This window comes from Cucumis sativus, chromosome 3, assembly GCF_000004075.3.
Source record: "Cucumis sativus cultivar 9930 chromosome 3, Cucumber_9930_V3, whole genome shotgun sequence".
Taxonomy (NCBI): Eukaryota; Viridiplantae; Streptophyta; class Magnoliopsida; order Cucurbitales; family Cucurbitaceae; genus Cucumis; species Cucumis sativus.
In genome coordinates this window covers 31,486,489-31,508,462 of record NC_026657.2, presented here as the reverse complement: position 1 = coordinate 31,508,462, position 21,974 = coordinate 31,486,489, and the positions used below count along the sequence as shown (strand labels likewise).

General features: G+C 31.8%; 3 protein-coding genes and 1 non-coding gene across 8 annotated transcripts; 3 read left to right on the top strand and 1 right to left on the bottom strand.

The window, feature by feature from the left end:
* The first annotated feature begins 742 nt into the window (after nucleotides 1–742).
* On the top strand, nucleotides 743–5,416 carry LOC101212615 (sucrose-phosphatase 1). Of its 2 annotated transcripts, none has more exons than XM_004136486.3 (9): nucleotides 743–1,101; nucleotides 2,552–2,649; nucleotides 2,735–3,034; nucleotides 3,146–3,247; nucleotides 3,379–3,573; nucleotides 3,658–3,942; nucleotides 4,415–4,601; nucleotides 5,033–5,079; nucleotides 5,162–5,416. In XM_004136486.3, exons 2-9 carry the CDS (start codon nucleotides 2,590–2,592, stop codon nucleotides 5,255–5,257), a joined length of 1,272 nt encoding a protein of 423 aa, XP_004136534.1. In that variant the 5' UTR covers nucleotides 743–1,101; nucleotides 2,552–2,589; the 3' UTR covers nucleotides 5,258–5,416. The 2 variants fall into 2 exon arrangements, with proteins under 2 accessions (XP_004136534.1, XP_031739097.1); XM_031883237.1 differs by having other exon boundaries at nucleotides 2,507–2,649.
* Nucleotides 5,417–6,316: 900 nt separating this feature from the next.
* TRNAC-GCA lies at nucleotides 6,317–6,388 on the bottom strand. Its single transcript has one exon. It is a non-coding gene; the product is annotated as a tRNA-Cys (tRNA).
* Nucleotides 6,389–8,163: 1,775 nt separating this feature from the next.
* On the top strand, nucleotides 8,164–9,609 carry LOC105434984. Its single transcript, XM_011653750.2, has one exon. The coding sequence runs from the start codon at nucleotides 8,793–8,795 to the stop codon at nucleotides 9,270–9,272; it is 480 nt and encodes a 159-aa protein (XP_011652052.1). The 5' UTR covers nucleotides 8,164–8,792; the 3' UTR covers nucleotides 9,273–9,609.
* Nucleotides 9,610–13,249: 3,640 nt separating this feature from the next.
* LOC101212369 (E3 ubiquitin-protein ligase RHF2A) lies at nucleotides 13,250–20,045 on the top strand. 4 transcript variants are annotated; one of them, XM_004136485.3, is made up of 9 exons: nucleotides 13,250–13,532; nucleotides 13,814–13,945; nucleotides 14,132–14,178; nucleotides 14,542–14,604; nucleotides 14,697–14,805; nucleotides 14,889–15,262; nucleotides 15,345–15,452; nucleotides 15,667–16,004; nucleotides 19,646–20,045. In XM_004136485.3, the coding sequence occupies exons 2-8, from the start codon at nucleotides 13,814–13,816 to the stop codon at nucleotides 15,947–15,949; spliced, it is 1,116 nt and encodes a 371-aa protein (XP_004136533.1). In that variant the 5' UTR covers nucleotides 13,250–13,532; the 3' UTR covers nucleotides 15,950–16,004; nucleotides 19,646–20,045. The 4 variants fall into 4 exon arrangements, with proteins under 4 accessions (XP_004136533.1, XP_031738175.1, XP_011652050.1 ...); XM_031882315.1 differs by lacking the exon at nucleotides 19,646–20,045 and adding an exon at nucleotides 17,330–17,663; XM_011653748.2 differs by having other exon boundaries at nucleotides 13,276–13,532; nucleotides 13,805–13,945.
* The last annotated feature ends 1,929 nt before the right edge of the window (nucleotides 20,046–21,974 follow it).

Sequence of the window (21,974 nt, the reverse complement as noted above, 5' to 3'; positions counted from 1 at the left end):
TAAGTATAACTTAACTAACACATAATTATATAAATATATTAACCATTATACAGCTACCGATTGTTATTATAGGAAAATGTTTAATGAATAATTTTAAATTATATGACTTGAAATCCAAAGAAAACAAATTGATTTTAAATTATTTTAATATTTGAATGTATTTAACATTTTGTTTTTGAACGGTAATCGTAAAAGAAAATAAAGATTAAAAAAAAAGGAATTTTGATGATAGAAAAAATTTAAAACTATTTAAAAATATTTATATTAACAAGAAAAACTCAAATATAGCAAACAAAATATAAAATTATAATTATAATTAGACAATTCTTAAATCAAACTATAAAAATGTTATACTATGAGATATGTTAGGTGACAAGTCTCTTAAGTGGAATGTCTAAAATACATAAAATATTAGGATAGTTAGGTAATTAATCTTATTTAAATCCTAACCTTTGATCATGTGATGTGATATATCTTTCCGACCTAATTTGATCATGTTGTCACAATTTGATGATAAAAGAATTCCACGAAATTTGTCTTTTAGACTAAAAGAAAAGTTTACGTAACATTACGTACATTAGAAGAATTGAAGTAATATAAGTCACATATATGTTTAATTACATAAGTAATTCACCATCAAGTTTGTAATATTTTTTTTTAATAATAAACCATTTTTCAAATATAGTATAAGTTTTAGCTATACTCTCAAACTTTAAACCGTTAAATTTTGTATCCTTAAACTCGTAACTCGACCCTCCAACTATAAGATTAATAGCAATGGGTGTGATAAAGTCTTGTGATCACTCTTCTAGGGTTAGGCAACAATTTGATTGTATGGTTAGGAAATCCCACTGGCTTAGCATCCATTAACTCCAACATCATTCAACTCCTTTCAAGTTTCCAACTTCCAAAACCGATTTATTGTTGTTGTTGTTTTTGATTTCGACATTCGAATTTATTTTTTTCAAATTTCTTTAAAAAAAAATTCAGTGAGTATATTCCTTTCGCCATCACAAAAGAAGCGCCAACGAATTTGGATCCAGTTCTTATCATCACTCTTCTCCACTTATTCCTCTAATTCGTCACCTCCTAATTTCTCAGGTATTATTTTCGGTTTCTGCATTTCCAAACGATCTTTTAATCGAAACCCACTGCTCTCTCATCTATCTACATCGTTACAAATCATACCCAGTTTCTAGTTTTTTTTTTTGTTTCAATTCGGTGATTTTTTTATTTGATCATGCCGTTTTCTTGATGTTTCAGCGTCAGTTCTTGGTGGGTTTTGCTCATTTTTGGGTGGAGTGACTGAACTATGTTATTTTGATTTTGTTCTGGTTTTTAGTTTTTTTTGCATGGGATGATCTGCATCGAGTTTTCTATTATTGGGGAATGGATTAGAAATTTCATTATTGCGAATATTCTTTTGATTGTTTTAATTGATGCTGTTGTTCATCTGGGTTGGTTGGATTTTTGCAAACAGTTTCTATTTTTCAATTTGAGATTTTATACTTAACTCATGGGGACTGAACGGAGAATGATAGTGAATGCAAATGCCCCAGTTGTTCATAAAATTAATTTTTCATAAAGTTATTTCTTCTACAAAATTTTGTACGTTTAAACTAAATATAAAATGCGTATGGTCTCTTTGGCCATTAGAACTCTAGTGATTTACACTGTTTGGAATTGTACCAATCGTTCCGATGTTTTTTTTTTTTTTCGGAGTCGCATAGAATCGATCATGTAGCTTTGTTTCAGTTGTTATCTTTTTTACTTCTTTTTTAGGGTACTAGATGATAGATTAAGAATTGGTTGATGAAGTAAATGCTATGTGAAGTTTTTCTGTTTTGGGATTGAATCTTAAAGACTGAAGTTTAAAGGCTGCTTGGATTCTGCATAACCTTTGGGGATGTTCAGTTCAAATGAGGAGGTGTGTAAGAGAAGAAAAGAAATGGGGAAAAGATTTTGTTCAATTCTGCATAACCTTTTTAATAGGCTTTTGACTGTTCTCAAAGTAGTAAACCCAGTTTTTTCATTAAAATGATGGAGCATTGCTTCAAAAATATGAGAAGATTTTTCAGCTTCACTTTTTTAGAAACTTCCAGTTTCACCCTCAGGCTGGCAAAGAACAACGGTATCTTCAATGAGAAAGAAAAATCCTTTTATTTGGTGTTCAGAACCTTTTATCCTTCTGGCTATGTCTCAATAGTATAAAACATTCTTTTGGCCAATTAGAGTGCTTTTCTGTTATCTCCTTCCCTCGGGAAATGCTTTTCTGCTATCCCCTTTTTTATTTGAAAGGAATAAGGAAAACACTAGTCTACACGTTTTATGGTCATGGAAAATGTTAGAAATTTTATACTTATAACAGAAAGAAGTTGACAGCTTCTGAATGCGCATGCAAATGCACAATGTGAAGTTATAAATTGTTTATTCATCTGAGTAGAACTTTGATGGCTCTCTCATATCTACTGAGTTGAACATGGGTATATTTTTCTTCTTTAATCAGAACCCTGCTCTTAAAACTTGATTGACCTTTTGGGTTGGATCTTAGATTGACACACAACAAAGGGTTGGGTTTATATTGCAATCATGGAGAGGCTTAGCGCTTCAGCACATCTCATGATAGTTTCAGACCTTGATCACACCATGGTTAGCTCTTTAATATTTTGTTTATTATTGTATGACTCCACTTCCTTCTGACAGCAATATAATTTGTTATATGCTTTCATTGAAGGTCGATCATCATGATTCTGAGAATTTTTCTCTGTTGAGGTTTAATACATTGTGGGAAGCCAATTATCGTCACAATTCTCTCCTTGTTTTCTCAACCGGCAGATCCCCTACACTGTACAAAGAGCTGAGGAAAGAGAAACCTATGTTAACTCCTGACATTACCATAATGTCTGTAGGAACCGAGATAACGTATGGTCTCTCAATGGAACCAGATGTGGGGTGGGTTGAAGTTCTAAATCAGAAATGGGATAAGAACATAGTCGTCGAGGAAGCAAGCAAGTTTTCCGAACTTACTCCACAGGTACTGTTTATACTTTTGAGGTTGAACAAAGGATATTAACTATGTTGGCCAGATATTCATTGCATTAAGGTGTGAGTCATGTAAAAGATTGTATATTTTGGGTTCTTGTAGGCAGAATCAGAGCAACGGCCACATAAGGTTAGCTTCTATACTCAGAAAGACAAGGCTCAGGCTGTAACAAAGGCCCTTTCTGAGTCACTGGAGAAACGCGGGGTAAGGTCGTTGTATGCACAATGTTTGATCTATTGACTGACACGTGTAACTGCACCTACCATTTAGTGTGCCAACCATGAGGTTAGGTAAGAAGTTTAACATGCAGCTTTTTTTTGTGTGCTTTTTATCAGTTGGATGTAAAAATAATCTACAGTGGAGGGATAGATCTGGATATCTTACCACAAGGTGCTGGAAAAGGACAAGCTCTAGCTTACCTGCACAAAAAATTCAAGAGCATTGGGAAACTACCAAATAGCACACTTGTTTGTGGTGACTCAGGAAATGATGCTGAGCTATTTAGCATTCCAGACGTATTTGGTGTCATGGTAATTCATCAGCGTTACAATTTGTTATTATCAAAGATAATCCCATTTCCTTATTTTGTCTATGAATTATTTTGCATTATGTAGGTTAGCAATGCTCAAGAGGAATTGTTGCAATGGCATGCTGAAAATGCAAAGAACAACAGCAAGATTATTCATGCTTCAGAGAGGTGTGCAGCTGGCATTATACAAGCTATTGGCCATTTTAACCTTGGTCCCAATATTTCCCTTAGAGATGTCAAGGACTTCTTGGACTCTAAACTGGAAACTAAAAGCATTGGCTATGAAGTTGTGAAGTTTTACTTATTTTACGAGAAATGGAGGCGTGCAGAAGTTGAGGAATCTTGCTTGGATCATTTGAAAAAATCCTTTGTATGTCTATCTCTTCACTCTCTAATTTCTCATTGAGGACCGTGGTTTGCATATCTAGATTTAGAAGTGATACATTCTAGAGGGAAACGGAAACCGTTGCAGTTACTTTGTACATGCTCATTCAATTCAATATATTTAGCAATTAAGACCATATTAAATCCTAGCTACTTATCGTTTTTTTTTCTGGCAGTGATTACTGATTCGCATAATTCTATTCAATTTTTTGCATGAATAAAACTTATTACATCTTTGAATCGTATTATGATTTTTTTTGTCAACGTTTACATCCTCATGTGCTAGGAGAGTAGAATTTTGTATGATCTTGTTGTCTTTTATTGTTTGATATGTATATAGAACTCGTTCTGTATGATAACCTACTGTGCCCACTAACTTCTCAACTTGGATTGTGTATAGTTCGACCTAGATCTAAACTCTCATCTGATTACTTTTATCCTCTTTTTGTTTCTGTCAGAATCCATCTGGTGTTTTCATTCATCCGTCTGGTCTCGAGCAATCTCTTGCAGACAGCTTGAGTTCAATACAAAAGCAATATGGAGATTCTCAAGGAAAACAGTACCGTGTTTGGGTTGATCGAGTACTGCCTACAAAGATCAGTCCGGACTCATGGCTCGTGAAGTTTGACAAGTGGGAATTATCTGGTTCGACTGCTTTTCTTCTAACCTCTCTGATCTTTTTCTCCACTATCTGATCTTTTTCACCTCTTTAGATCATTCAATCGGTCCATTGACTTTAACATGAATGTGATAATACATCATTCTTAACATGCTCAGCAGTAGGGGATTTTAACTGCAATGTACTCTGTTTCTTCAAAATGTTGAAAGCACTAATGTTTCTTCATCTTACACATACGTCTATTAGTCTCACAGAACAACGCCTAACTATAATAATAATAATGTTTGCTATTAAAAGTTTCTAGAATATCAAATATTCTGAGTGAATTCATGGCATAAATAGTAAAAGCATTGAGTTTATGGTCCGCTGATTGTGTCTGTTATAAACTTGTGTGCATATGTTTCTTATGCCTTTTCATTTACCTGCCACCGTTGTCTGACTTGTCAACGTTCTATAGGCAAGGAGCAACTATGCTGCAGGACAACTGTCATACTAAGTTCAAAGGTAAGAAATATTAGATTGCAAAGGGTGATTTTGTCGATTTTCTTGTTGTGTTTCACTGAGATTCTGAGCTTTTGGAATTCAGGATTCAAATGCTGCCGGTGAGTTTGTTTGGTTACATATCCATCAAACTTGGTTGGAGGGATCAAAATCAGAGCTTAGTTCAACTTGGCTCTTTTAGTTTTTTCTTCTTTTTTCAATCCAAATCTTTATCTGGTCACAGATAACAACATAACTGAGGCAGCGCCTCTGTTTTTCATGAAAATAAATGTAATTTGATGGTTTGACATCTTTATCTCATAAATTTAATATAACGATTACTTTGTCATTGATATGTTTTAGCCTTTAAGGAACCTTTGTACTCTAAAGTTAATAGTTATTTTCCTACAACTATTAGCTCAACTCACATAACACACAAATATATGTAAAATATGTGCTGTGGATCAAGAGGATTGTGGTTTCTTTAGAAAATTTTCCAACATCTGAGAGAAGTGTTTGTTATCTTGACGTGGGGTAAAAATATCTTTTTTAAGTGTCAAGGAGTACTGATAATTAATCGTTTATATTGTAATACACTCACTCTTTCCTTCTTTTATTGAACAACTAATGGGAGAGCAATAACAAACAAAACAAGGAAAGATCATAGTGATTTAACCATTCGAATACTACTTAGGTTTATATAAAAATGATTGAACGATTGAATCGTGATCTTTTGAGCATGGTTTGATTATTCAAGACAATTAATAATTGAAATTTTCATTCAATTTAGAACATCGAGGAAAAGAAAATTCGAATCTTAAATATCTTAGCTAATACCAGTTCATATAAACGTACAATTATGTTCATTTTTTTGTTTTCATGAAATCAGATAGAAAAAGATTAAAATAATTGGAACACATTTTCAATGACAGTGATAATTGCCTGAAAAAGATTTGTGAATATAAGACAAAATAGAGAAGAACAGCACATCAAATGTATCAAGAAAATGACAAAAATAAAATAAAAATTTCCTTTTAGTGGAAGTAATGGTGTTTGTGCTTCTCTCTTCTTTCTTTTGCAAAATGAATATTTCTTTTTCTTTTATTTTATTAAAAAATTGGCTAGAGTGTGTGTATATATATAAAGTCTTACGTGTAAATGGAGAGGTTTAATTGAATATTAGAAAAATGCAATATTGAATCATTTATTGATAACAGCTATTACAAAATACGTAGACATAAAAGAAAATTATTACTAAAAAAGGGCCCAACCGGGTTCGAACCGGTGACCTCTTGATCTGCAGTCAAATGCTCTACCACTGAGCTATAGACCCTTTGTTGTCTTATAACAACAAATTATATATATTGAATTTTAAAGATTTTAAAACAAGATAAAATTTAATTTAAATTATCGAAACAAGCCATAGTAATTTACCCCATCATACATTAGTTAGAAATGAATGCATGTTTTGAAAATTCAGTTAACCAAATACACCTATTTTTTAAAATTCCACGACTTAAAAGGTTTTTCTATAAAATAATTATATAAAAAATTACAAAATTGATAAAATATTTACTAACATATATAAATATTTTTTAAATTCTAATAGAGAAAGATTATTATTATGAGAAAAAATAGTTTTTTCATTAAATAAAATATACTAATTATTAATAAGGAATGGATAATAAAGCGAAGACGTCTTATTTGGCGGACACGTGTTCGACTGCAGCATCTCTCGTCTTCACGCGCTTTTCCCTACACTCACTGTAGCGCGTCACATCAGCCACCGTACTTTCTTCACAGTTCACACCCTCTCATATATTGACACGTGGCCTCTAGTTCCACCTCAGTTTTCTTTTATGTTAAAATAATAAATTAGTTTCTTTTTTTTTTCTTTTCTAAATTGAAAATTTAATAAATTTTCTCAGTTGGCTTTTCAGTTCCGAAGCGCTCAACGTTAGTTTTAGATAACGACTCTTACTCCATTGACTTTTTTGTCCTTTTCCCCAACTTTATTTATATTTAATTACTATTAATTAATTATTATTACTCCTTTTTATTAATATTACAAGCAAACCTTCTCATTATTTTACACATCTTATTATAGTTAACCTAATTGTTAGAAAATATTTATAATCCTACTGATCTAAAATCTTTTTATATTTTATAAATCGTCTAAGATTATTGGTTAGTTTTATTTAGAAATTCAATAATTGAACGATGAAAATATATATTTTCTTTCAAAGTTGTTTAATTGAGGAAGAAATTTTATCGTACTGTATCCATTTTGATTACGTTTGTTCTTGTGTAATTGAAGTGTGCAATAGAGTTTACATTTATGACTTTAATCAAGAAATTATTGTGTTTTAGACTATTAGCACGGTTTTCAGTTACTTGTTTAAAAAGAAAACAAAGAAATTGTACAATTCTTAATAATTAAATTAAATAAGTTGTGCAGTTTTAAATGGATTATAATTCTTCTCTTATACTTAATGTGTATGTAATTGTCTAAGCAATAATTGTATAATGTGTACATTTTCAATTAACAATACCAACATTTTAAATTCTAATAAATAATCATATGAATTTGTGGTCCACCTCCAAATAATAAAATTTCTAACATTTTAAAAGTTTATCATAAAATGAAGTTGAATTTAGAAGGAAAATGCTATCATAATAAATAGTTTTATCTTATGAAAATGGAAAATAAATAGATAAAAATATAATATAATAGTTAGTATGAACCTAACTTAATCGATATTAATCTAATTTCGAGGTCCAAGATTCTATCCCTATCTTATAATTGTATAACAACAAATATAATCAAAATTGGTATAGTTTTAGTGAGTTTTCATAAATATGTCAAATACAACTATTCTTGGTTTATATTTTGCAAACATAACTTGAGTGTGATCTTTAAAATTATTTAGAAAAAGGTAACGACTTTCTTTATCAAAGGATACCGAATTTTATCACGACGGCTAAGCAACAACAAATGTAATGAAACGTATTCAAACTAAATTTATCTAAAAATAAAAAGAAATAATAGTTTAAATTCATTTAAAAGAAAAAGATAAAGATTAATACTAAAAGAAAAGAGAGTTTGAATATTGTTGTTCATGTAATTTCCCACTTTGACTCAATCTTCTTTCTCCAACAAAAGATTAGGTTCATATTTGATTGTAAGAATGGAAATGCATCTCTGTAAACTCTCCCAAATTTCTCTCAAACAGAAAATTTCTTTATCTCTTTCTTCTCCAATCTTCCCCATTTATAGGATCTCACCTCCATTTCCTACCACACCCCATTAATTTCTCCCTCAATTCCTTCACAAACCCTCCATTCTTCAGCCTCCATCGCCGCCTTCTTCGCCTTCTCCCCCTCCCTTATCCCTCCCCCCATCCGGACCCCGATTTGCTGTTTCCCAGCAACTCTACTCCGCCGCCGTGATCGCCTCCTCCAATGGCTGCTCCTGCCTTGCTCGCTTTCTCTTAGCCTCCACACATATTTGTGGGAGGAGGAACTCGCGCTTCCATTTCATTCATTTTGATTTTGTTCTTGTTTTGTTCTCTGGTTGATTCCTTCTCCCACAGGAAATCGTTTGAAGATTTGATTTGATTCGAATCGGTTTTGATTGTTTTTTTAGGGTTTTTTTTTTATATATATTTTTTATGGAGGAAGTATAGAGAAAGGAGTAAGGGATTAGAGATTTTGAAATTAAAATCTCTCAACTAATTATGTCGAATACGATTATGTTTCGTCCGCCATCGTCGAACCGTCGACAACCATTGTTAACGAGCAAATCTGCTTCCGGAAGTGTTCGGTTCGCGGAGGTAGCTGGCGGAACGACGGCGGAGTGTGCTGCTGTGTGTTGTTGTTGTCCTTGTGTTGTTATAAACTTTCTTGTTCTCGCCATTTACAAGGTTCCGGCTGGACTTTGCCGTCGTGCGTTGAGGACGAAGCGACGGCAGAGGTTGAAGAAAAAGGGAGTTACTCCGGCGAGGCGTGGACGGTTCTCTTTTGGGGGGTATGATGAGACGGATATTCAGATACTTTCGGCGGGAAAATTAGTGTACTCGTCGGAGCCAAGAGGGCAGCAAGCGGTGGAAACAGAGAGGAAAGTGATGGAACTGGAAAAAGAGATGTGGGAGATTTTTTATAGTACTGGGTTTTGGAGAAGCCCTTCACGGAGAGATCAAACTTCGATCTCTCAATGAAAAAATTCTTCTTCTTCTTCATTTCTCTCAATCTGAACCTTCACTGCAAATTTTCCCGGAAAAACAGAAGGAAAAGGAAAGGAAAACTTTGTTGGATCTGTGGTTTGATGATTTGGAAATGGTGGTGGTGGTGGCGGACGGGGTTTTTCATTTCTTGATTGTTTTTGGAATTTTAATTTATTTATTGTGAGCATTCAAGTTCTTCATTTGTTTATTTTGTTGTTGAATTCATGATGTTTGGGTTCCGGGAAAATATTGTACTTTCTCTCATTTTCACCTGGAAATAAAAAATACAAAACAAATAAAAGTGAAAAAGATAAGATTTGGATTTCTTTCATTCCAAAAGTTTTTATTTTTTAATTGTTTAAAGATTCTTTTGGGATATTATTTTAAACCAATACTCAACATTTTAGCCAAATGTTTAAATCAACTACGATTATGATAGACTATGATGAATCAAGTGCTCGGTTGAGTATAGTTTAAATGTACATTGAGTTTAAAAAGCAAACTAGTTTTGATGTTACGTGGAATTAAGAAATAAAATTATTTTTCATTTTCATAATATGTGGTAGCTTAATTAGATAAGGTATATTCCATCAATCATAGGGTTTGAATCCTCATCACATCTTGTCATAAGAGATAAGTGGAATGAAAATACAAAATGAAAAGAGATGGTTAATGATAATTAATAATTGTGTTTTCCTTTTTCTTATTTTAATATGGAACATTCTCTACGTTTAATGATTAATATATATGTATATTTTTTTTAAAGAATGACAACAATGGTTTGAATTCCAATCAAAATAGTCAATTATTTCCTAATAGAATCAAGTGATCAAGTTGTCAAATTTTCATATTTTGTTCTCTAAGTTTATTTTAGATGAACTTTATCTAATTTAATTTACTATACTATCATATTTATCGAACGAAATTAGCTAGACCGTAACGAAATTAGCTAGACCGTAATTATGAAACAAATATAAGTAAAGACATTAAAGAAAATAGTTTGTGTGCCCACCACTTAGTCTCTCAATGGTCATTTTCCACTATGCATGGAATGTTTTTCTCAGGTGTTTTGGCTCTTCCATTGCCATGCATTTTCTATTCTTACTTCTGTGTTTGTATTTAAAAAAAAAAACAACAACAATAATATTTTGAGTGTAATAATTAAATAAGTGAAATATTGAATTATCGAGTCTTGAAATGATAATTGGTGTTTTGCTTATTGAAATGAGTCCAAATCGACAAATTATTGTAATATTGTAACATTACATGTCATCTCTAATTTGGTCATTTTAAAACAAACGTCTAGACATTTCCATAGTTAAACCAATTGTTGCTTAATTATTTTTTCTTTCGAACTTTTTTTATGAGAGTTCATAGAACATACACCTTTTTAATGTGTTTACACTCTTTTTGTTTGTATTGTGGTTTCGAACGAATTTCAATTTTATTTTCCATTGATTAGTTATATTAGCTTGGTTCAAGACTTTCAATTTAAGAGTTTGAATATCATACAATTTATAGTGTGTGTATGTGCTTCTTTTTCTTTCACTACCCAAAACTTTTAAAATGTTCGCATCATCTCACCTAAAAATATTCCTAAAATTTTAAATTATGGTGCAATTGTTCTATCGTTTTTTTTTTCAAAAAGATTTGCACTCACATCACCATTTGCATCGACATTCACAATGGACATCTAAAATATTATTTTTACTCTACAGATTGTGGATTAAAAATGGTAAATTATAATTTAGTAAGTCGATGGTAAAAATTTCATTAACTAATTGTAATAATTTTCATATATTTTCATCCATTTTCATAAAGTTTTTTTAATTTTTTTTCGTTATTCCATATTTTCATAAAATCATAAGCTCAATAGTTTGATTGACATTGATTTTTCGAAACCTCGTTGTGCCATTCAGAGTTTTGAGGCATTTTATTTTTAATTTTAAATATATATTTAATTTATTAATGCCTTTTTAGGCATCTTTTTATAATTTATAGTTTTTTATTTTGATATATATATATAATATTGAATTTTTAGTCCACATTTGAAATTTTCTCATACATATTTTTTTTTATTTTATCATTTGTCTCGATTTTTTTAATGAATATTTATAAAACTACTCTACAAAATCTGTTTGAATTGTTTTTATTATGTATCTAGGTAAATAATTCTCTAAACGTTTACAATAAATTTTGTAATTAGTATTACTTAATAAATACATTACATACCATTACATTTAAATGAATATTAAATTAAAAGTTTACTTTCTAAATTTTAAAATTTTGCTATATAGGCCCTTGAAAATGTGTAATATATTTATAAATCACTTAAATTTTAAATCTAATACATATAAGGAATACCAAAAGTATATATATTTTTCTATAAAAAATATGTGTTCATTTGAACTTTATATTTTAAAATTGGTAATTAATTCATACACATTTCTAAAACATGCATAATCATACCTATTAGGTACAAAATTAAATGCTAATATCATATTTAATTTGAACACATAATTTGATATTTTTGAAATCCATTAAATAAAAGAAATGTTAAAACGTTTTATTTTTTTAAAAGTTTGAAAGCTATTAGAAATTAAATGCATTGTTATTGTTTAAATAGGTGGGTTTGGTTTTGTGTAATTTTAATATTATTCCATTCCCAAATGTGGATTTTGATGAACCCATAGTAATGCATTGCTGGCATTATCAAACCAATCATTGGCTGCCATTAAAGATCAATACTTTTTTTAAATGATTATATATTCTCTAGTAACTTCTATGTATTAAATTTGATTAAAATGTTGTGAAGTACTTTAGATTATACATTTCAATTAAAGTTTTGGTGGGGTCAAGAGAAATAATGTTTAAATAGATTGTGAAAATTTGACACATCACATGGGAAAAATTTGTTCATTATGCTCAATTATATATATAATTTTATACCATCAATAAAAATATCTATAAATTTTGAAAAAAGTAAAAAAAAAAAACAATCTTAAAAATATATTTTATTTGTAATTTACCGTTGTTTTTACTATTCTACCTTTATCGTTTTTTATATTATTTGCTACACTGTTTACTATTTTCTTTTAATGTTAAAATAGTTTGTATCTCAAACAGATTCTATTAGAGCTTGATTTAGATAAATTTTGAAAACATGTCTAATTATACCTATTAAATATAAAATGAATTGTAACGATCAATTTGTTTGAACTTTCTTCGCCATTAGTTTATATAAATTTTGAACATGTCAAAACCTAAAAAAAAATGAAAAAAGAGAATAAATTTAACACAAACATGAAAGTTTAGGATTCGTTCTAAATTTAGTTCTTAATTTTAAAAAACAGTTGTAATAGATAACAATTTATGAATAATAGCTAAACGTATAACAACATTTTAAAAAACAGCAAAATATAACCATCAATTCAAATTTAGAAATAATTACGAAAACAGTAATTGCAACTAGTTGAAATTTAAATACTTTACTAATTGGTCATTTTATTATAATAAAATTCAAATTTGATTATCTATACAAAAGGTAATTCTCGATTTTGTAAAATAAGAAAACTAGCTCGATAAGAAAAAAAAAAGGTTTTTTAATCGAGGATATATTTAAGGGGTTAAAATAATTTTCTATAATAAAAATGTAATGAAAAAGAATATTTAAAGTAGATAGATAGTCAATTTATATGAGGTAATAAATGATTTGTGGGCTAATTTAATAAATGTTTGTAAAGGTAAAAACTTTGTGTTAATAGTTAATATGCACCAAAATGATTGATTTCATATGGTTTTGTTGGAAGGGTTTGATTATGCAATTGGATTTTAGTATCAATTATGAAAGTGGGTGTGAAGGATGAGACTTTTGAGGTTCTCTCCAACGCTTTGTTGGTGGGTTTGTTTTCCAACACACAAAAAGATTTTTAATGGAAAAAAAATTTGAAGAAAGAGAAAGAGAAAGAGAGGTTAAAGCAAACAACAATCCCATTATTAAAGGTAAAGGGGCATTTGTCTTGTGCCTTGCTTTTCTCTCTTTTTTCTCTCTGATTATCATTTTTTTCTTCTCTTTCTTCCTCAGTGGATTCTGGGGTATTAAGGATTTGTTTGATATGTTCCCCTAGCAGCAGAGATTTTCTCTGGGTTTGGGGAAATTTTCTCTTTTGAAGCTCGATCTGATACTTTCTATGGGGTTTTTTGGTTGAATTTCTTCAACCCATCATCTGGGAAATTTTCAATTTGTTTATCGAGGTAAACCCATGTGTTATTTTTATTTGATGTGATTTGATCTTGAGTTTTTCTTGGATGCCATTTTTCCCGCTCTTTACTTTCAAAATTTGTTTATCGGGACATTGCTGATGTAGCCTCTTTTGAGGTTATTTGGAAATTGAATCTTGTTCTAGCCGCTGAATTGGATTTATGTTATTTGTTTGAAGAGAGGGATTGATTGAAAATTTGTGAACCTTATTTGTTTTGTTTAGATTTGATCGTGTTGTCTTAATTTGAGTTTTAATAGTTTTTAGATTTTGTAGATGGAAGAAGAGAAGGATTCTGAGAATCGCTTGACATCAGCTGCTGCTTTTGTGGAAGGGGGGATTCAAGAAGCTTGTGACGATGCTTGTAGCATATGCCTTGAGGATTTTTGTGAAAGTGATCCTTCTACGGTACAATGATTAAGCCATTTATCTTTATTGATTGGTATTGTACCTTCTTTTTTCTTGATCCAAAAAAGGAGGGGAAAAAGAAAGAAAATACCCACTTATGTCCACAGTGAGAAGATTAATTATGAAAATTACATTAGTACAATGGAATGATATTTCTTATAATTCTTATGATGTTTTCTCATGTAGGTTACTGCTTGCAAGCATGAGTTTCACCTCCAATGCATCCTTGAGTGGTATAATATGATTGTTTTTCAATTTTTGAGATGTTGCTTTCTTTTAAATTTGACTGTTTATTGCATACACTACACTTGACTAGCAACTCATCTTACGTTTAGTTGTGCTGTTTAATACAGCATTTTTATTTTTCTAGGGGTTAGAAATCTTGTTTCATGAATTGAATTGTTGCAGTGAGATTGTATTTATAAAATGTGTTGTAAGTTAATGTGTGATGCACCTGGAACTTTGCTACTTATGAGTGTCTAGAAAATGACAATCTAATTATTGCGCTGTTGATTACCTGTTATTGTTGATAATATTGCCTATTGGGACTGCGAAAAACTGTACTTGTGAAATTGAATTGCTCTTTCAATATGCAGGTGCCAGAGAAGCTCCCAATGCCCTATGTGCTGGCAATCTATCAGCCTGAAGGACCCCACCAGGTTCATTTTTATGCTTGCATATGATGCATCTGCAGTTCATCCTTTTTTAAAAAAATATTATGGGGTTTGCTTACTTGTCTATTTTGTGGCAGTCAAGAGCTGTTGGAGGCTGTTGAACGAGAGAGAAATATAAGGGCTACTCCAGTGAGAAATACTGCTGTGTTTCATCATCCAGCTCTTGGGAATTTTGAGTTGCAACATGTTGGTTTCTCTTCTAACTTTTACTTATTTTCAAGTTTTGAAGATATTGGAATTTTTCAAGATGATGTTTTCTTCAAATGCAGCTACCTCTCGGTGTTAATAATGCCGAGCTTGAAGAGCGAATAATTCAACACCTGGCCGCAGCTGCTGCAATGGGGAGGACACACCATATTGGTAGAAGAGAGGGAAGGAGTAGGTCATCATCTCATGGACGTCCTCACTTCTTAGTTTTCTCCACTCATCCTGGTGGACCTCCCGAGCATGTCTCAGCCTCTGGAGTACACACTGAGCCAGCTGGTATTACTGTTGCTAGCCCGTCTAGCCCACTAACACCTCGTGGGGATGAACCATCACAGCATATTGCACAGTTTCCTTCTATTCAGACTGATCATGTTTCTCGTTCAGCATCTGGATCTAACTTTTCAGCCAGTCGACGAGGAGCTTCATCTGGCATTCGGTATATAATTGTTTTAAAATGGAATATGTTATGGCTTATTTGCTGCAAGCATTTTTGTTTTAATAGTGTCCTTCATTCACAGAATCTCCACTAGTGATTCTCCATCTCCAAATCTGGATAGAGCTGGTCCATCTGAATTTCAGTCATTCTCGGAATCTCTAAAATCAAGACTCAATGCAGTATCCACAAGGTACGTGGTCAAGAGAAAAACTAGAACTTTTGTGTTAGATTCTTGATGGATAGTGAAGTTTTCAAGCTGGATCTTGAGCACACACGCATTGCACATACAGGGAAGTTACAACTTGCAAGCAAATGTACATATATGATTATATCCTCTATGTAATTGTATGTGCATGGATTTAGATGACGCTTCTATACTTATTCTGGGAGCTTTCCCACTAAAGGTACAAAGAATCGATTTCAAAGAGTACAAGAGGGTGGAAGGAGCGGCTATTCTCTCGCAACACTTCCATGTCAGAACTTGGTTCTGAAGTTCGAAGAGAAGTAAATGCAGGAATTGCCAGTGTATCACGTATGATGCAACGCCTTGAAACCAGAGAGGATGGTGTTACAAATCAAGGTTCTAATGAGCAGGGTGGCCACAATAGAAGAGAGAGCAACCCAGAGAACTCTTTAACCGACAGCAGTGCTCCAACTTCTTGTGCTGCAACATCTGCTGAACGTTAAATCATTAATATTAATTTTGGCAAATGCATCTGACATCAGCATCTTATTTCTGAAGGTGAGTAACAAAACACTATACCATTTAGCTGTCAGTCTGGTTACATACGAGTTCCTCTTAAATTTGCATCTTATTGGAGTTTGGTGCCAATATGTTTGATGCAACCTTATGATGCATTCTGCAACCAGTTTGTTGTTTAAAAATGCCTCCAGTTCTTTCTTTCTTTCTTCTCCTCCTTTTTTGTTTGTTTGGTGTTGTTTTTTTTAAATACGTATATACATATATATGTACACACGCACATTCACACGCACAAAAAATGTAAACTCATATAATAACTGCATTTTGCTAAGTTGCTTACCACAATATAGAGAAAAATAGTCATAATAGCAGCAACCCCTCAAAAAGCAAAACACATGTTCCACTCTGCAGACCCAAGTCTTGGGGGGGAGGGGAGCTATATTACACATCAAGGATTCAAGGGATGATCAACATTCATTAAAATGAATCAAAATTTGCACCATCATAAGATTCCTTCTCCCTCTTCAATTTTCACAGGGTTTCCTAACCAAATAAGAGATAGAAAACTAGTTGTCTGCCAAAGGATTCTTCCTTTGTCAGTAAATGATGGATGCAGAATCACCTCTTCCATCTTTCATCTCAGTAGGACATCTCCAAATCTGGATAGAATCACCTATTCATGCCAGTCAATGCGTCCTTTCACCAAAGTCATTAAACACCTGAAGCAGATTGCCCTCAATCAACTCCCAACTTTCTTGAAAGAATAACCAAGGGTGGAGACACCTTGCATACTTCAAAACTACTAAAGTTTCTTTTCAAAGTGGAAGGGGATGGGCCCCATGGAAAGGTGTTTGTTTTTGTTTTTTCTCTTCTTTTCTTTTCTTTTGGAGGAAAACCAAATTAGCATATACATGCTATGGTGTGAAATCATAAACCCGATAAATCAAAGGGGAGACATGGCAGAATTTCATGTGTGTATTTTGTCCACAGCATGAAATCTTTACCATATCCTATTTATTTATTTACTTATTTTAATTTCTTTTTATTGAAGTTTCAGTGTAGCAATAGATTATCATGCATGTTGCGTGGTAATTAGTTTTTATACACAGTAAATGCGTATAGAAAATACAGTTATGTTAGGAGTCTGATACAGAACTATTGAGGGGAGAACGGAGCAGTTGTCATCCTTTTCTTGTCCTTTTTTTGGACATATTTTTAATACATATTTTTGTTATAGACATAAACCTTTTAACTTTGTTTGATGGCATTGATTAATAATTATAAACTGACATTTTCTGAATCTATGCTTGTTGACTTCTAAATTCAGACTACAATAATTAAAATCTAACAATAACAGCTTAACTCAGGCTACGCAGGCTGGACTTGGACTCTTTACCTTCTGTTAACAATTGAAATTCTAAATCACTTCAATTGTCCGTTAGGATTAAAGTTGCCATTTGTGATGATTTCCAGACTCTTTTTAAAAAATGTGTGTATATATAATGAGATGTTATTTATAGCTACATTTTATTGGTTTTTGTACATTTGTTATTGTTTTTTTTACTTGATTTCTCGTGGTTACATTATCTTTTAGTTTGTCATTTTCTCAATATGTATGTTATGATTTTTTATCTGAACTTTGATCAATATAGGTCAAACGAAAGTGGTGGAATTTAAAAAGCATAGCTTGATTTTGATTTAGTTACCTACGACTTGATATGATTGTTTAGATTAAAAGTGAGGTCCAAGCAGATTGTAAAGTAGAGTCTTTTATTTCTTTGTTGATCTTGAAACCATAATTTCCACTTAAGTTAGAACAAGCACAAAAGTTTAGAAGTTTCTTTAGAGTAAAAGTAAAACAAAGAAAATTCAGGAGTGCAGTTTTGAGTTTTCTTATCAATTTTGAAATCAAACTCAAATAGCAAGTTTAGCAAGTTTAGTTTGTTATCCTAAATTAATTGACTGCCACATTTAAACAAGTGTTTGGTTCTTCTTTTTCTGTGGGTCTGCCATTATACTTTTTACTCTATCGAGTTGACAGTCTGACAGTGAAGAGAGGGATGGATGGGAATAGAATGTGACTGGGAAGAGAACAAGGAGAGAAAAACTATATGTAGTAATGGTAGAGGTATGACTAATAAGTGAAGGTTGAGAGAGGTCATGGATTGGGTAAAAGTAAGAATACCTAGAGACAGTACGTGACAGAGTCATTGGTTCATGTGAGGTTCTATAACCCCAGAGTACATATAAGTAGATAAGAATTAGAATGGAAGAGCAGTTTCAGACATATTTAATAGTTATAGGAGGTATGACTTATGAGACCGAGAACCTTAAAGCAAGAATGCATCGTGCTTCATGCATGCATTGGTCGCATGAAGTCTTGGATAATTAAGAGTCTTAAATCACCCAAAAACTTAAGTTTGTGGGTGAAAAACAAATTTAATGTTATATGACTCAACACTCCCTTTCACTTGTGGGCTTGTTGATATATGAAGAAAACCCAACAAGTGAAGGTCAATTTTAATTGAGGAGGAAATAACAGTGCAAAAGTTTTTGGACGTAAGACTTCCCTAGATCATTTACTCTAATATTATCTTAAATCATCGATTGGTCCAAAAACTTAAGCTTGTGGATGAAGACATATTTAATATTATATCACTCAACAAAGAAGTTGGAACATTAGAACTCATGGAGGCCATGTGTTGAGACTTGGGCTTTCAGTACATGATAGTTATTTCTTGAACAAGGAACAACTTTTCATTGATAGATAAAAAAGAATTTGTTGGAACACAAAAATAAAACAAGAAAAAACAGAGACAAACACAAGAACAAAAAAAAGTGCTCTTGCTATGATCATGAGAAGAGCTGGAGGGGTCTTGACTTCTACAAGAGAGATCAAGGGGTTAATTTAGATATAAAATTGGTTGCAGAGGGAGCAGCAAGAAATGTAGGGTGTTGTGACAGTGCAGCTCTGGCGATTCACATGAGTATGAGATCTACATTGAGATTTGTTATAGTATAGAATTTATTGTTACTACTTACTAGTCAAAAGTAAAGCTTTCACCGAACGATGAAAGAGTTCAAAAGGGCCGATAAAAAAGGAAAGCCCCTGCAAAAGGAGCTTAAATTGAGCCGGCCTACTGTAGAAAAGATCTCCACTTGTTATCATTAAGAATAAAAGACAAAGGTAGTTACAAAAGTTCTTAGACATTGAAATTTTTAGGGAGCTGTGAACCCTATAGCCATAGCCTCCAGTCCCCCACCACCTCCTTGACTTTTCCACAAAGTAGTAAAGAAAGTTGCACTTCTCTCCCATGTCCTGAAATGACAAAAAGAGCAACAGGATCTTTTACCATACATACACCAGAAGACTGTGCCAAGCGAAGAACTTATAGTTACCAACAAAAACGAGATTTTGGAAAGATTGGAATGACTTTTTAAGCAATTTTTTTTAACACCTAAAAAATCGTTCCGAGTAGGTCCTTCATTAGTGAATTCTTTTCAATGACTCTAACATGGACTGTTTTGTTCTGCATCGTTATTGTGGGTTTTATGCTTCCGAATCTACCTTACTTGAACGGGATCTGTTTTATAGGTTGTACTTTCGTTCTATAAATACTTGATTAGATGAGCTTCACCATGGTTTGGACCTTGGTCTGATGTGAATATGATTTGTGTATCAGGTGAACTATATAAATATATATTCTCCAGACTTGATATGCTGAGGAACAGATGCCTGTCAGCCTTTGCAAACAAAAATGGGTTAAAGAATTTCATGTGTAGAGAGTAATGTTGTCGATTGTTGTCTGAATTGAAAACGAAAAAAAAAAAAAAAAAAAAAAAAAAACCCAATAAGAAAGAAAGAAGAAGGGGAGAGGGAATTTGGGAGAAAAGCTTCCCATCTGGACATGTTGTATGTAACTTTTTCTATACATAAAGAATACAGTATTTGATGCAAAAACACATATTAGAAAACTATGTCTGGATGGGTTAGTCTTTTGGAATTGGAGTTTCTTTGCAATGTTCATATAAAAAGTGTCAACCAACACTCATTTCTTTGATGAGTTTTAATATTCTTTACTATTTTCTTCTTCTACCCATTTTTGTTATTACTATCATTTGGTCAAATTTTGGTATCTTACCATTTACTTAGTGGGTTTTTACTCTCTCTCTCTCTCTCTAACTTCAAAGCTTGAATTTAAAGGAGTTATAAAGAAAAATTCCTTTGACAGTTGAGTTTCTATTCTTCTGGAGGGACTGGTTGTAGGCATTCCTGTGATTAGTTTGTTGCAATGGATGGATGTTTTCGTTTCTATTAGATTTTGGTTATTTAGATTAATTTTTGTGGTTGGGTTTTAAAACTTTTTGGTTGAATTGCAAGGTTTGGTCGGTCCTAAACATTCTTAAAACTTGTAGAAATGATTTATGAAACTTAGTGAATTTATTATTACATTTTGCATCTAAGCTGTGTGTGTGTGTTTTCTGTAAAAAATTGTATAGAACTTTTAACGATGCAATAAATGAAAACTTAAACAATCAATTCTTGAGAGACAATTTAGATATTCTCCAACTAAAGAAATTTGGTGACCTTTTATTGCTCGGTCCAAGATGTTAAGCTAAACCGACAATAAAGAGTATGACAAAAAGAGATATTTCTAAGTGCTTGCGATAGCTTCTTAGCTTTCTTATTGAACAATCCAATCTCTGTATGGTTCATAGCTTTCTTATTGAAGAATCCAATCTCTGTATGGTTCATAGACTCAATATTTAGAGGCTTAAACAATTGAATCCTATTTCGATCTTTCAAGGAACAAGAATCTTGATGTTACCGAGTTAGTAATGTATGAAGATCATGCAATATCCACCTCAATCACCTCAATCCTCTTGTTCGTCGTTGAGGGCTCTATAACAATGCAAAAATTGAACTTTCCATCAAGTGATGAGAGAAGGATCGATGGCAACTCATTGCAACCACACAATCAAAGAGCTACTTTGAGCGTTTGCTTCCAATTACTCATGCAAAAACCGCAACCTTGAAACTTGAAATTCGCCTTAAAATGAATTAATACAAGCAGTTTAAAAAATTTCTTCCTATACTTAATGGCTTTTATTAGCATTATTCATCATCTGTAGCTCCATATTTTGAATTAAACAAAATGAAGAAAAAGAAAAAAAGAAAACCCTATATTTCATACATTGAATTTGGATTTAGAATATGGTTGGTGTGCATTGAAATTGATATTTTTATGCCACATTTTTCTTTATTGTATATATGGTTATTTAATATTTGGGACAATTGCCTTAATTTGAAAGTCCTTTTTTGTTCTCTGTACACCCACACCAAATTCTTGAGTGTAACAACAAACCTACCAAATATTGTTCACCGACATATTCTTCAAATTATTTAATAAATCATCAAGATATTAAAAAAATATCTAAATTTAATTTTCCATTTTTATTTTATTATATTAAAGAAAAAAAACAAAGGTAGGGTTATATATATATTTTATAAAAAAGGTAATATTTATTAGAAAACAACAAACAAGACCCCAGAAAAATTTATAATAGAAAAAAGAAAGTAAAATTAGTTTTGCTATTTAAAATAACTTTTGTTAATGTTTTATCCTTTTAAGTAAAGCTTAAAAAGGAAAGCAGAAAATGCTTTTAGGAGGGGAATTAAGTCTTAAGTGTCCAACCATGACCCAGCAACTATTGTTTGACTCAAAAACTTTATATTCTTTTTTCCTTTTTGCTTTGATCTAATTTTTCAATTTTTTTAATCTTAACATTCGAAATATTCTTATTATGTCATTTCATTACAAACAAAATAATTATTTTGATATTTGGCATGCAATACTCAATTCTCTCTACCAACAAAATTCTAAAATTTATGTACCATACCGAGAAAAAAAGTATATCTAAAATTTTGATTAGACTTTTTAAACCCAAATTGTTAATTCAATAATATACATATATATAAAATTGAAAATTTAGAAAGGTTGTTTTTAAAAG